The 13,458-nt window shown below is 45.6% G+C and overlaps 1 protein-coding gene across 1 annotated transcript in view; it reads left to right on the forward strand.

The window, feature by feature from the left end:
• fbxw4 (F-box and WD repeat domain containing 4) overlaps positions 1 to 13,458 on the forward strand; it is an 87,379-nt gene that overhangs the window by 32,312 nt on the left and 41,609 nt on the right. Inside the window, exon 7 of the mRNA XM_079512070.1 lies at positions 12,482 to 12,622. Coding sequence (XP_079368196.1) covers positions 12,482 to 12,622 — 141 coding nt within the window. The remainder of the gene's footprint in view (positions 1 to 12,481; positions 12,623 to 13,458) is intronic.

Raw genomic sequence — 13,458 nt, forward strand, 5'->3', positions numbered from 1 at the left:
TCCTGCACCATACTCCTTGTGTTCTGGTTGGCCTCTCCTGCACCATACTCCTTGTGTTCTGGTTGGCCTCTCCTGCACCATGCTCCTTGTGTTCTGGTTGGCCTCTCCTGCACCATACTCCTTGTGTTCTGGTTGGCCTCTCCTGCACCATACTCCTTGTGTTCTGGTTGGCCTCTCCTGCACCATACTCCTTGTGTTCTGGTTGGCCTCTCCTGCACCATACTCCTTGTGTTCTGGTTGGCCTCTCCTGCACCATACTCCTTGTGTTCTGCGCATGCGTGCCGCCGTTGGACAATGTTCTTTCTTCATTTCTGACTTCAGCATGCATCTTGTTTGGAATATAAACGCTTCTATAGAGATACTTTAGCGTGACCAGCGTGAGGAAATAACGGAATATTATGCCTCCCGGTTTTGGGGGGGAACGGAAGGGGGGGGGCCTTTCAGAGTAGAATCTGCTGGTGCTCTAGCGCCTTTATTTTCAAAGATGCTGGCGGCATCGGTTCTGTTAAAATGTTTTAAAATAGTAAAATATGGCAAATAAGTTTAGCGAAGGGTTAAGGGGTGGCGCAAGATATAGCTGAATTGTCTTTTTCCCTTACGTATTAGTCGTGGATCAAATTTGACCCTTTCACAGTTAAATAAATTATCATTGAATGTAACATTTGCTGATCATACATTATCACTTGTTAGCTGCCCAATATAGCCACAGTCTTAAACACCTTAAACCTTTATAATGTACTTTGTTAACTGGGGTCTCACAGTATCCTGTCCTTTTATATTCTATACTGCTATACTGTACTTGCCCTGTCCTTTTTTGCCCTACATCAAATCTCTTCACCGAAAATATCCGATCTACAAGTTCATGAATATCTTTTCACTGAATGTTCTCGTGTTTTGACTTGCCCAAATTCAGAATAGGGATGCTAGGGTTCATGTCGTTAAATCATGGAACATCTTGACTGGAGCACCTGTGTTCATAGCTTTGCTCCAGAAGACACACCTGGCAGATGCTGTTGGCCACAAGGGCTTTCTCCCAGTCGTTTAGATATACAAACCAGTCCCGTCTCCAGGCACTTAGACATCTCTATAACACACACACACACACACACACACACACACACACACACACACCACCCAAGTTCACTGCACTCCGACAAACTGTATAGAGTTACACATAGTAACTTGCAAAGCACCAAACCTCACAGGGTGCCTTAAGAAAGCCCCACCTGTGGCTGTCTGTCAGACAAATCAGACACACAGCATCAGTGAATGTAGAAACGAGTCCTGATGGCACAGTGGTTGGTTCATCAGCCGCTCTTTCAACATCCCTCTGTGTGTACAAGTGAGAAAAACGGACGAGGGGGGCGTTATTCCGGCACGGGAAGCCTTATTTTGAGCGTTGCACACCGCTCCAATGACTGGCTTTGTGTGTCCCTATGTCCCGATGTTTGTCTGTCTGGGGTATGAACGGCTGCAATACTGCTGGGTGACCTAAAGTGGCACTGTTGAGCAGCCTAAAGACCCATTCACACTGAGAACTATAACTTACTATAACAATAAAAGTATAACTAACCATAAAACTGTACAGTAACTATCACAATAAAAGTATAGTTGCACCGCTCAGTTCACACGTGTGTAATCTTTGAGTGGTGTAAACCACTCCTACAACTGGCTTTGTTAGTTTACGTGTCTGTCTGTCTGTACCAAAAAATTAGCATGGTTGCTATGGTCACCCAGTTCACACGGGTGTGATTTCATTACGTCAGACATTACGTCAGACCACAGCTGATCAGTCTATATAAGACCTTACACCACTCAGTTCACACGGGTGTGATTTTTATCTTTCAACTGGCGCCGCCCGCGCACTTGCCCCGGCCTCATCCCTTCTCGGTTGGCACGCCGACCCCCGTCCCCGGCCCACAGCCCGAAACCGGGCGCTCATCACCCTGTTTTTCTCACCTGTACTGTGCATGCATGTGGGCTCTTCTTCTGTGCATGTACAGTATGTGGTTGTGTCTGTGTGTATACATGTGCGTGTAGGGCAGGCTATGCATGCATTTATGTATGTGATACTTAAGCTTTCATGCACGTATGTGTATAAGAGGGGATATTTGTTTTCGTTTTTGTGCATAGTTTGCACACATACTATATATGCACACATGAACAGGTGTACATGCATTTAAACCAGCCAGTGTTAAGTGCTGGTAGACATTCACAAAGTTAGGGGGCCTCCCTGAGAATTCCTGTCTCTGAAAGCCATGGGCTTAAACCTGATACATGCCTGACAGGACGGCTGTAATTCCCAGCTTTACCTGGGCCAATTACAACACCCCGACACAACGCAGGGCTGGACACAAAACAGCTTCCTGCTCCCAAATGACATGGAAATTTGAACCAGGTAGGATGGAGACTGAGAGAAAGATAGGGAGGGAGAGAGAGTGAGTGAGAACTAAAGGCAGGGACAGGGTGAGAGTGGAAGTGGAAACGGGTAGGCTGAGAGAACAGGACACGAGGGGGCGAGGAAAATTGACATGGTTACAAGACGTTGACGCGTTAAGACCTAGATAATGTGCCCTCCAATGTCCCTGTCCCGTCCCCCAGGGTTGTGTGTACAACAGAGAAACATGGTTCTGAGACAGATATTTGAAGCATCCTAACGGCTCTCATACCAAAGCTTAACTGTATGGAAACCTCCTGACGTCAATATTCCGACTTACTTGTTCTCAAGTTGAGCATCCTATGTTTTCTTTTTTGTATTTTGTTTTTAAGCAATGAGCTTCTTTTCCTATTTTTTCTTGCATAAGCATGCACACATGCAGGCACATGCACACATGCAGGCACATGCACACATGCAGGCACATGCACACACAGACACTCCCCATTGTGTGTTTCCGTTTCCATCTGATAATCAGCTGAGAGGTGCATACCAGGTAGGGATGGGCAGTAGTACAGATAGGTGGTAGATGGGGGTGCACTGTTTGACATTGTTTTCACTTGCAGTCTCTACCGTAAGTGTGTTACTTGGCTTATGCTTGCACGCACGCGCGCACATACACATACAAATCCAAACAGACCATGCATTCAAAACAAGCCCCCCCCCCCACACACACACACGCACACACACACACACACACACACACACGTTATACTATATGCTGGCTACCAGCATCGACCTCAGCCCTCGTGCATTAGCAGAGAAACCGCACCTTGCTTTGATTCGGGGAACCACGAGCCAAAACATCATAAACACAGACACAGTTACACCTGCTGCCTCCAAACAACAGCCAGCGAAAACAGCTGCTGCCGCAGCCGTACGCCAGCAGGATCAGAGAGGAGAGAACGACCACAAAAATCTTCCAGGAATGATTTGTCACATCCACGTTGTTGGCAGAAAATAGAGGCGGACGTTTTTTGAAGATGTTTACGGGACAAGGCATTTTTTTTTATGGAGAGAGGAATAGAGAGGACAGAGGGGGATGGAGAGAGGGGGGGGGGGGGGGGGGGGGAGAGGGAGAGGGAGGACAGAGGGGGATGGAGAGAGGGGGGGGGGGGGGGGGGAGAGGGAGAGGGATGCAGCCAAACAGGTTTTTACCCAGTTACACAAGTGCCGCTGATGTACAATTTTAAACGAAGCAGCCGAACAAAAAAAAGGTCAGGGGAAGTGGGCAGTTATGTTATCACAGCCATCCCTCCTGAATTCTTTCGTTCGTTTCTAAATCTCTTTCTATGCATATGTTGAAAGTGCAGAGCTCATTAATTGTCACTGTTATTTCTCTGTTTTTCCTACTTCAGTCATTACGTTACCTATCTCCCTCATGTGTACTGCAGTCCCTGTCACTGCCAACCACTGTTGTGGTGGTGGAGGTCTGGGGTGTAGACAAGCACGTCATTCCTCCTCCAATACACATGGAATTAACACTCGACAGTGAGGAGTTCCAGTGGCATAATGCGCACACGCAGTGGTTCTTCCCCAGTTCGCGTCCCCGCTGAGCAGGTGCTGAACCAGTATGAGTTTACTAGTACACAATTCCCTGGCAGGTTTCCACCTTGAACACTGCCACTTGTGTTTAATAGAGCGCCCAACCAGGCCAGAGGCATCGTTAAAGGGAATCAGACCCCAGGCCTCCTGTGTGGTGTGTTTTTTTTCTTTTCTTGGATTTGGTGACCATCGGTTAAAGTGGCAATCTGTTCATGGTTGCTGTCGCCCTCTCCCAACAGAGAGAGGTAATTACAGCGATGTCCGAAACACAATAAAGATGGCATCGGCAACGCATCTAGCGTCACATCCAGTGGTCTGCTTCAAATTACTGTATTAACATTTTAACCCATTTTGGGCGGGAACCCATTTTGGTGTTTTAAACATTATGTTATAATTTAGCTATTGAAAAATAGCAGATCTACAAGCTCATAGCGCGCCGAGCTTGTAGGTCTGCTATTTTTGAAAAATCGTGAAAATATTTATTTCAGAAAACTGGAGGATTTAGAAGATTCTTTTTAAATTTCGAGGTCAGGCCTAAATGGGTTAAACCAGCATGTCCTACCTGACACCAGGGTCGATATTTCTCAAGGGAAGAATAGAGAGATGACCTCCAACCACTGCATGTTGTGTTATATTGTAGTAACACATTGCACTGTAACGTGATGTCCTATAGTCCCCTTGTCGCTGCTGACTACTGGGTGGTTCATTAGGGAGGCTGTAGACAAGCATGTGTCCATTCAAATACGCGTGAAGTCGCCTCACCAGCTGCTGCTTCTCACCTGACGGTGATGAGTTTCACCAGGAGGGCGTGACACGTGGAAGGACACACATTCCCTCCTAATTCAGCTTCCCACTGAACAAGCGTCCTGACCATCTTGCAGTAGTTGCTAGTGCAGTGTGACAGAGATCGGCCTCCCTTCCCACCTTCCCTCGCCAGAACACATCTAATTGTGCTCATTGTACCGGTCAGTCAAGCTGGAGGCACTGCCAAGGATTCAAAAACCCCTAGTCATGCTCTACCGTGCAGGTGAGTTACAAGAACCATCTGATTGACCGAATAAAATCCCAGTAGTTTCATCACTTTCAATTCAACAAGCATGGCTCAATGATCTAGTTAGTAGCAATGAAACGGTGTGAAACAAGAAGCTGTGGGACTTTCTTTTCCATGACTGACAGAAAGATCACTGTCTGTTTGTTGACCCCTTTGTGAAGTGTTGCAAGTCAAAACACTTTATGGTTTTCCTCTGGGGTTCCCCCTGGTTTGGGGTTGGATGGTCGGTGGTGGCGGTGGGGGCTGGGGGGGCTGCCCAGGCATCCATTCAGCCATTCATTCATTTGTAGCTTTGATTTTAATTTCATTTAACACATTTCATTTTCTTTCTCCTCCTCCACCGTCGCAATTAATTCTGTGTCTTTTTCATCTTGGGGGCCACAAAGAGCCTTCTGATCAGTCGTACAGAGTAGGGGTGGGTGGTGTGTGTGTGTGTGTGTGTGTGTGTGGGGGGGGGGGGTCCCACACAAGTGGCGCCTTCGGAATAGCAGTGCCCCGACTTCTTCACGCTCGCCTTCGCTCATGGCTAAACAGGGCGGGGGGGGCATCAAAGAAAGTAAACCCTGAGCGTTGCTCCTGACTCCCAAGAGCCCCCCTCCCCCCCCCCCCCATACCCCCCCCCCCCCCCCCCCCCCCCCATTCCATTAAAAAAGACCCTCCTTTTAAACATCCAGTGGACAGAGGGTTGAATTCCTTGCATTTCTGACACTGAAAAGAACAGGGGTTAAATGTGTGCATTGGGGAGGTCGCTCTGTAATACAAATTGTGGCGGTATTGTTTTTTTGTTTTTTTTTTGGTGCGAACCCTTGGAAAACCTTTGCAAAAGTGTGTGCGTGCATGTGTGTCTGATGTTTTGAAGGTAGTCATTGTTGGTTGTCGGTCCCTTCCACCGACGTCGCCGTCACTGAAGGCATCCTCGGCCCTCCTCTCCCGCCTCCCCATCCAAAGCCACCCACTGCTCCTACAGTGAGCCGCGGTGGAGCCCGGGGCCTGCGGAGTTGCATGGCTCTCCTCTGTCCGCTGTTTGTTTTAGGGCCTGAAAACCCCAGTGGGACTCCTTTTCTCTACCTGTCTGCAAGCTTTGGACAGCAGGGCGTAGCTCGTCCCCAGGCTGCTGTTTAGTGCACAGACTTACCCACACAAGAGCCACCAACCCTTTCTATTTAACAAAAACGAAATACACACACCGCTTTTTTCTTAAGCTGCCCCCACATTCAGAGAGAATGCCCTTAGCTTCTTGTCTTTTTTTGTTGTTGAAAAGTCTGCCAATTCATGAATTGCTCCTCAGTGTGTGTGTGTGTGTGTGTCTGTGTGTCTGTGTGTGTGTGTGTGTGTGTGTGTGTGTGTGTGTGTGTGTGTGTGTGTGTGTGTGTGTCTGTGCGTGCGTGCGTGTGTGTGTGTGTGTGTGTGTGTGCGTGCGTGTGTGTGTGCGCACATGTGTGCGCGTGCATGTGTGTGTGTGCGCGCGCATGTGTGTGGCCCCCAGAGCCACCCTGACTCCTGTAGTGAGACCAGACAAGCTTAACTCGGGACTTACACCCTGTGTCACACAGCCAGCAGTCCCTTCATAACAATCGTTAAGTCCCCGCTTTCCCCCAGGCCGCCAGTCTGCCTGCCCTGAAACATAGCTGCCTAACCTGCTGGAGTCCACGTCAGCTCAGAAACGAGCTCATTCTCATTCTCAAGCGGCAAGTACATGTAACGTCTTGAGACATTTTACTTGCGGTGTTAAGGCTTCTGCGCAGTTCTTAAGAACTAGTTTGCACGGCATGTCGGACAGCCAAGTCATTCATACTGTACACCTGCATGGCTGGACTTGAATGTGGGACCGGAAGCTGTGCAACATACATAGTCAGTGGTGGCATTAGAAACAGCCAAACATATTTACCTCGTCATCGGCTGCCATATGCCTGTCAACCTAGAAAATAGGTTTCCGTCCAGAATGGTAGTAAGAGCTAGATAGATTTCCGCACCTATATGGGAACAAGTAGAGGAGCAGAAAGTAAATTCAGACAGAGAAATGGATGTGGCACTAACCTTTAATCAAGAATGCTGCCCGCTTGTGAGAAATGTAAGAGTTGAAACAAGAGATTTGATCATACAAAGTGACACTTACAGTATGTCTCCATGATGTCTGCATATTTCTATGTGATTCCCAGGTCTAGAAGTTGGTATTCATTTATGTCTTTTTGTAAATAGTCTTATGTCGCCTTATGTCAGAGATGCCTTCTTACTTATTGCTCCCATTCAAGCTCCAGCAAGTCCAACTTGCTGCAGTTTGAGCAGCACCACAGACCACAGGGCAGCAAAGCAGTGATTCCACAGGGAGGAAGAAGATATTCTTCTCATCCACGTGTGCATCTCCGACAACAGTGTTTTCTCTGTCAACTATACTGCCCGTGTGATGTCTTTTGCAGCTTGCCCACATACTATGCGCTTCTCTCGCTCTCTCTCTCTCTCTCTCTCTCTTTCTTTTCTGCCAGTGACCTTTGTACCTCCCACTTGTCCAAACGTTAGACCTCAGCCTCAACGGCATGCCGTGACAGTAAACCGACCACACCAATGTATTAGAAGCCAAAATAATGGTTCGTGCCTGGGTTTTAGGGCTCTCCTCTCAGGGTCTATGAGCCGATATCAATGACACGTCTCAGTGACCTGCTGCTAGCCACCTGCGCCCATGCTGCACAGATATTGCACATCGAAGATGAGAATACACCATGTTGTTTTTGGTGTCTGCTAGGGGTGTCAAAAAAAATCGATTCGAATTAGAATCGCGATTCCGTTATGAACGATTCAAAATCGATTCATAATTTCCAATCACAGTAAACATCATGTCTTCAGTCATTTTCAAGTTACTGTAGTCACTTCAGTTCAAGACTGGAGTAGATTGTGATGAAATCCTATGAATCGTTTTGAATCTGGGAAAAAAAACATTGAATTCTTTGGATTGAGAATCGAGTTGAATCGAAAAAATCGATTTTGAATTGAATCGTGACCCCAAGAATCGGAATCGAATCGAATCGTGGGACACCCAAAGATTCACAGCCCTAGTGTCTGCTGTCTACCGCTTCTGGATTCCTTCTTCGTTATGTAACTGCAAAGAATGTTAACAAAGTGAAATGGGAAGGTTGCAGTCTTGATGTGACAACATCCCCTTAGACGTCACTCAACACCACATTCCCATTAATTTTGAGACGATTTGTTGTGAAGAGTCTGACTCGCCCTGTGATTTTTTTAACTACCCAATCTGCTCTCTGAAGTCACTAGAGGTCCTTTCCAGAGCAGACGAGACATGATGGTCATGACTCACTAGTCACTATGTTATACACAGTGTTAATGTGACTATAATGGTGTAAAAATTTACTGTACTGTATTGAACATGAACATTTTGCTATGTACCGTCTGCCCACATGCAGAGGTGGAAAGTGAAGTACATTTACTTAAGTACTGTACAATTGTGAAGTATTTGGACTTTATTTGAGTATTTCAATACTTTTACTTGATTATTTTGATTATTATTACAAAGCATACATTAACCACTTCAGCATTTTGGCCATTTGAAAATAGTCGATCTACAAGCTCACAATGCGTTGCATCAGGAGCTATTTTCAAAAGATTTTCATACATTAGAAAACTTGAAATGGGACATTCTGCAAAATGACTACTTTTACCTTTGTTACGTTAAAGTACATTTTGATGCCGATACTTTTGTACTTTTACTCAATAACATTTTGAATTCCGGACTTACTTGTAACGTGGAGTATTTATATTGCAGTATCGATACTTTTACTTAAGTAAAACATTTGAGTACTTTTTCCAGCACTGGGGAATGCCATGGACCCAGACAGACGTGTGACACGGGGAAGCACGGTCAGATCAGAGAATCCGTCCCGCCGACTCAACGAGCAGATACAGTCATTCTGACAGATTATACACTTCATACTCCATCCTGTAATCATGTGCGGCCCCATAAAAGACGCTGACCTAACAATTTGAGAATCCCTGCTGTTTTGTGTGCCGCTCGCAAGGCCCCCATTGCACGGTGCTATTACTGGCTTTAACATCCCCGCACAGATGTCAGGACCGCTTTTATGGAAACCTGGATTTTTCTTTTTCCTCAGGTGGGTGTTTTGGACTGGTTCTCCCCCAACCCACCTCCCCTTTCATATCTATGGAAGACTTTTAGGTCCACTCTGAAAAAAAGGTGCCTTATCAATCCACTGATTGATTAAAGTATTGAATCCCAACAGGGTAATTGTTTATGGTCTTAGTAGTAGTTTGGGACACAGCGTATAGTTGCAGTTCTGAATTGACCCCATTACCTTTCCTGGAGGCCTTGAGCGGCCGACGCTGTGATCTTGTCCAGACATCATTATTTAAGTTATGAATGAATGGTCTCGTATCCCTTTTGGCCCTCAATGAGTTTCTCTTTTGTCCAGCATGCGCTTAACCCATTCAGGCCTGACGTCGAAATTAAAAAAAAAATGTTTTCTAAATCATGACAATTTTCGGAAAGATTTGAGGGACATTTTAACGATTTTTCAAAAATAGCAGACCTACAAGTTCATAGCGCGCCACTCGGTGGCGCGCTATGAGCTTGTAGATCTGCTATTTTTCAATAGCTAAATTATAACATAATGTTTAAAACACCAAAAGGGGTTCCCACCCAAAATGGGTTAAGCCCCCTTTGGGCTTCAGTGGTAAGGGCAAAATGAGCGGGCCGCTACCCCACACAGACGTACATACACACACAGACACAGGCCAAGCCTCATCATGGACACCCCATTGGCCTGGGCTTAGTCATGAGACCCCGCCACTGAGAAAGCTCTCATCCAATAAGGCGCCCCACAGGGAAAGCCCTGGTCCAATAAGAAGGCCCCCTGGGGTTAGGAGGGGGGGATTACCAGCCCGTCCCCGGGGATTGGGCTTCATGGACGAAGGGGGGGGGGCCACGAGTCGGGAGGGCCAGGGGACTCGGTCGCTAGGGCCGGCGGCCCCCTTTAAATAGTTGCTACGGGGCAGGTATCAAACTTGCGAGAGTCGCACATGGTCACGGTCATGGAGGGAATTAAACGGCAACAAAGAGACAGTTATTCTGCAATAATCCGCCCTGCCGAGGGCAAGTTATTCTCCAATAAACAAGAGTCGGAGGAACAGAGCAGGAGAGGGCTGTGATCACAAGAGCATGGTGCTGTGTGTTAGACACACGTATACACACACACACACACAGTACACACACACACACACACACACACACACACACACACACACACACACACACACACACACACACACACAGGTCACACCGCATCAGCTTGCACGCACAAACTTGATGTATTACACACACACTCTCTCTTTCTCACCCGACCTCCCTCCTTCATTCCTTTCCTCTGTCTCATGCACACTCAGATGCACTTTTCTCTTACTTGATTGCACACACGCACGGTCGCACGCACGCACGCACGCACGCACGCACGCACGCACACACGCACACGCACGCACGCACGCACGCACGCACGCACGCACACACACACACACGTTTCTCACAGATTCTCACACAGGCTGTTAACTGTATACCTATCTAGGAGACAGCCTTTGAATCAAGCAGTGTAATTTAACTTTAATCCAATCTCACAGTACCACTGATGGCATTTCTGGATTAGTTATATTGACATTGAATACAAAATGTTATGTATCACCAAGTCAATCTGTAATAAATTCATAAGTTTGACTTTTATTCTTGGTAACTAATAGTTATTTTTAAACTAATGCTGCAACAATATCTGACGAGCCGAACAAAAACAATAAAGCCCACATTTGCAATGTAATAATTTTAAACATTTCCCGAATCAAAACCTTTATTTAAATAGATAGATATATTCAGGAGAGTTTCGTTCTGCTTTAATCTGCTCTGGGTGGTCTTCAGCCAGTATGGTTCACTTTACCCCTAGATAGGTCACTATTATGTCTAATCTCCTCCATCTATTCTAATCTAATGAGGGACACGGGACAAAACATTGAACTAGCCCACATAAAAATACATTTTAAATGCTGCATTTGAATCTTCTAGTTCCAGGGTCCTGTATCCCAGATGACAACCAGTAAGTTATTACATTTCTCTGGTGTCCAACTCCCAAGTCTAAATGTGCATTTTCTGAGTACATCACAGTGCTGCTTTGGGTCTCCACAACCAGAGTTAGGAAACTGATGTATAGAATTTTTGTGTATTATGATAATACTGCAGAAAGAACATACAGTAGTCTTTAAGATTAATTATGTGCAACTGAACTATACTAAATTGCAGTCTCATCTACTCATTTTCACTAGCACTAGTAGTTTTTTAATTCATTGATGAAAATTATTAGATTCTTAAAAAAAAGAATTATGAAATACTTGAAAACTTTTTAAAATCTTTTTAAATTCCGATATGGAAACAGTGCTCTAACGCATGCCCCAGTATAACACCATGTCCACATCCCAGGTATTTATTTTTTATTTTTACCACTTCAACCCCAGCATCCATATTCTGGGGAGAATGTTTGCCAAAAATAGTTCACAATGTGTCATTGTGAGCTTGTAGACTGGCTATGTGCTAAGTGTAAGTAAATCGTTTCCATTACATTTGTGTGCATTGCAAAATGCCATAGCTACTGTGGAGCCAGATTACATTTGAAAGATGTCACCTTTTTTTAAACTCTCCACACCCAACGAATTTTGTGCTGCGATTTGCGATTTATGCATTTTTAGTTCTTTTGAGAATTTGACCAGTTATTATGACCAATGCTTTTATACGTAATGGTTGTTCCTTTTAATGACGCGTCTCTTAACAATGAATGACTGAGTAAGTATAATGCAGAAGAACGCATACAATACACACCGTATACGTTAAAGACCGTAGAGACAGGTGTGATGACAGTAGCCCCGACATCAATGAGGTTTACAGCCTCATTTACTATGCAGAGTGGCTCTGGGGTGTAACGGAACACTTCACATCCTCAATGTCGGCACTAAAGAACATCCTGTATTTGGAGATGTCAATAGCCGGCAGGCCTATACGCGGTATATATTTAAGACCGGGAGAGAGAAAAAAGGCAAGGTGTACATACAGTGGTGACCCCATGGTTTTGGGATTCCCCTATTTAAAATTCTCTGTTCTGTTGTCTTATGATGTTTTTTCTCTCTCAGATAAAATCTCTCATACGATCAAAGATCACAGACCTGGCCAATTGGCCAACAAATCAAAATAAAAACTCAGGTTACACAATAATATGACCTAATGTAACATTTCAAAACACAAGAATTCACCTTCACCCGCTCTGTGATAATCATCTCTCTTCTTTTATTACACTAACTAACTAACTGTATCTCTCTCTCTCTCTCTCTCTCTCTCTCTCTCTCTCTCTCTCTCTCTCTCTCTCTCTCTCTCTCTCTCTCTCCCGTCTCTCAACCAGCTCGGAGTGTGTGTGTGTCCTTGGTTCATCGTTACGTCGCGGTGCAGGTGTGTTGGACATGGTGTTCGAGTCTCCCTTCCAGCTGATTACCTGTGGTTACGACACCTACATCCGCATGTGGGACTTGCGGATGAGCCCCAGGTACAGCACCACACACCCCCAACCTGGATGTCTCTGGAGGCTGTCCTGGGGTGGGAGGACTACACGCACGCACGCACACACACAATATATATAGGCTACATGTATACTTAATTATATACTTAGTTGACCAGAGTTCCCCAGAGCGTAATAACAACTTTTCTCCCCTCAACATCAAATATCAAAAATAGCTGATCTACAAGCTCACAATGCGTTTAAACAGAACACATTGCGAGCTTGTAGATCTGCCATTTTCACCAATTTTCTTTTCACCCAGAATTGGGATTCTATGGTTAACTGTGAGAGGGACGGCACTAAGGCCACCTTTACACGAGAACGGTCGCCAGAGGAAACGGTAAAGTCCCGTTGCGTTCTCATTTTTACATGGAACGCAATGTTGATGAACACGCTGTAGTGTGCATGCCACGTCGCTAGGTGGCAGTGACGGACTGCCATTCACTATCGCTAGGCGCTACATTTGTATTTGTAGGATGAGCGGGGCGAGGGAGTGCTTGCTCATTTTAGGAACTCTATATATCACCTACGGCTCATCAATGTAATAAACATATGCATTGTGAACCCACGTGAGCCATGATGTCTCAAGTTTTGCGGATTCATTGTTTTGCCCCTATACATGGAGACGGGAGGAAACAGCATTTTCAAAGATTTCCACTCTGGGATGTGTTTTCACTTTGTTACGTTTTCACCTCTTGAAAACGCTGTTCTCATCTAAAGGGACCCCAGCAAACGATACTTTATTTTAGAGATATTCCTCTTACACCATACATACAGCATGCAGCGTGTGACAACATGGCTATCCCACGACACTCCACTTATTT

This window comes from Electrona antarctica, assembly GCF_951216825.1.
Source record: "Electrona antarctica genome assembly, chromosome: 10".
NCBI lineage: Eukaryota > Metazoa > Chordata > Actinopteri > Myctophiformes > Myctophidae > Electrona > Electrona antarctica.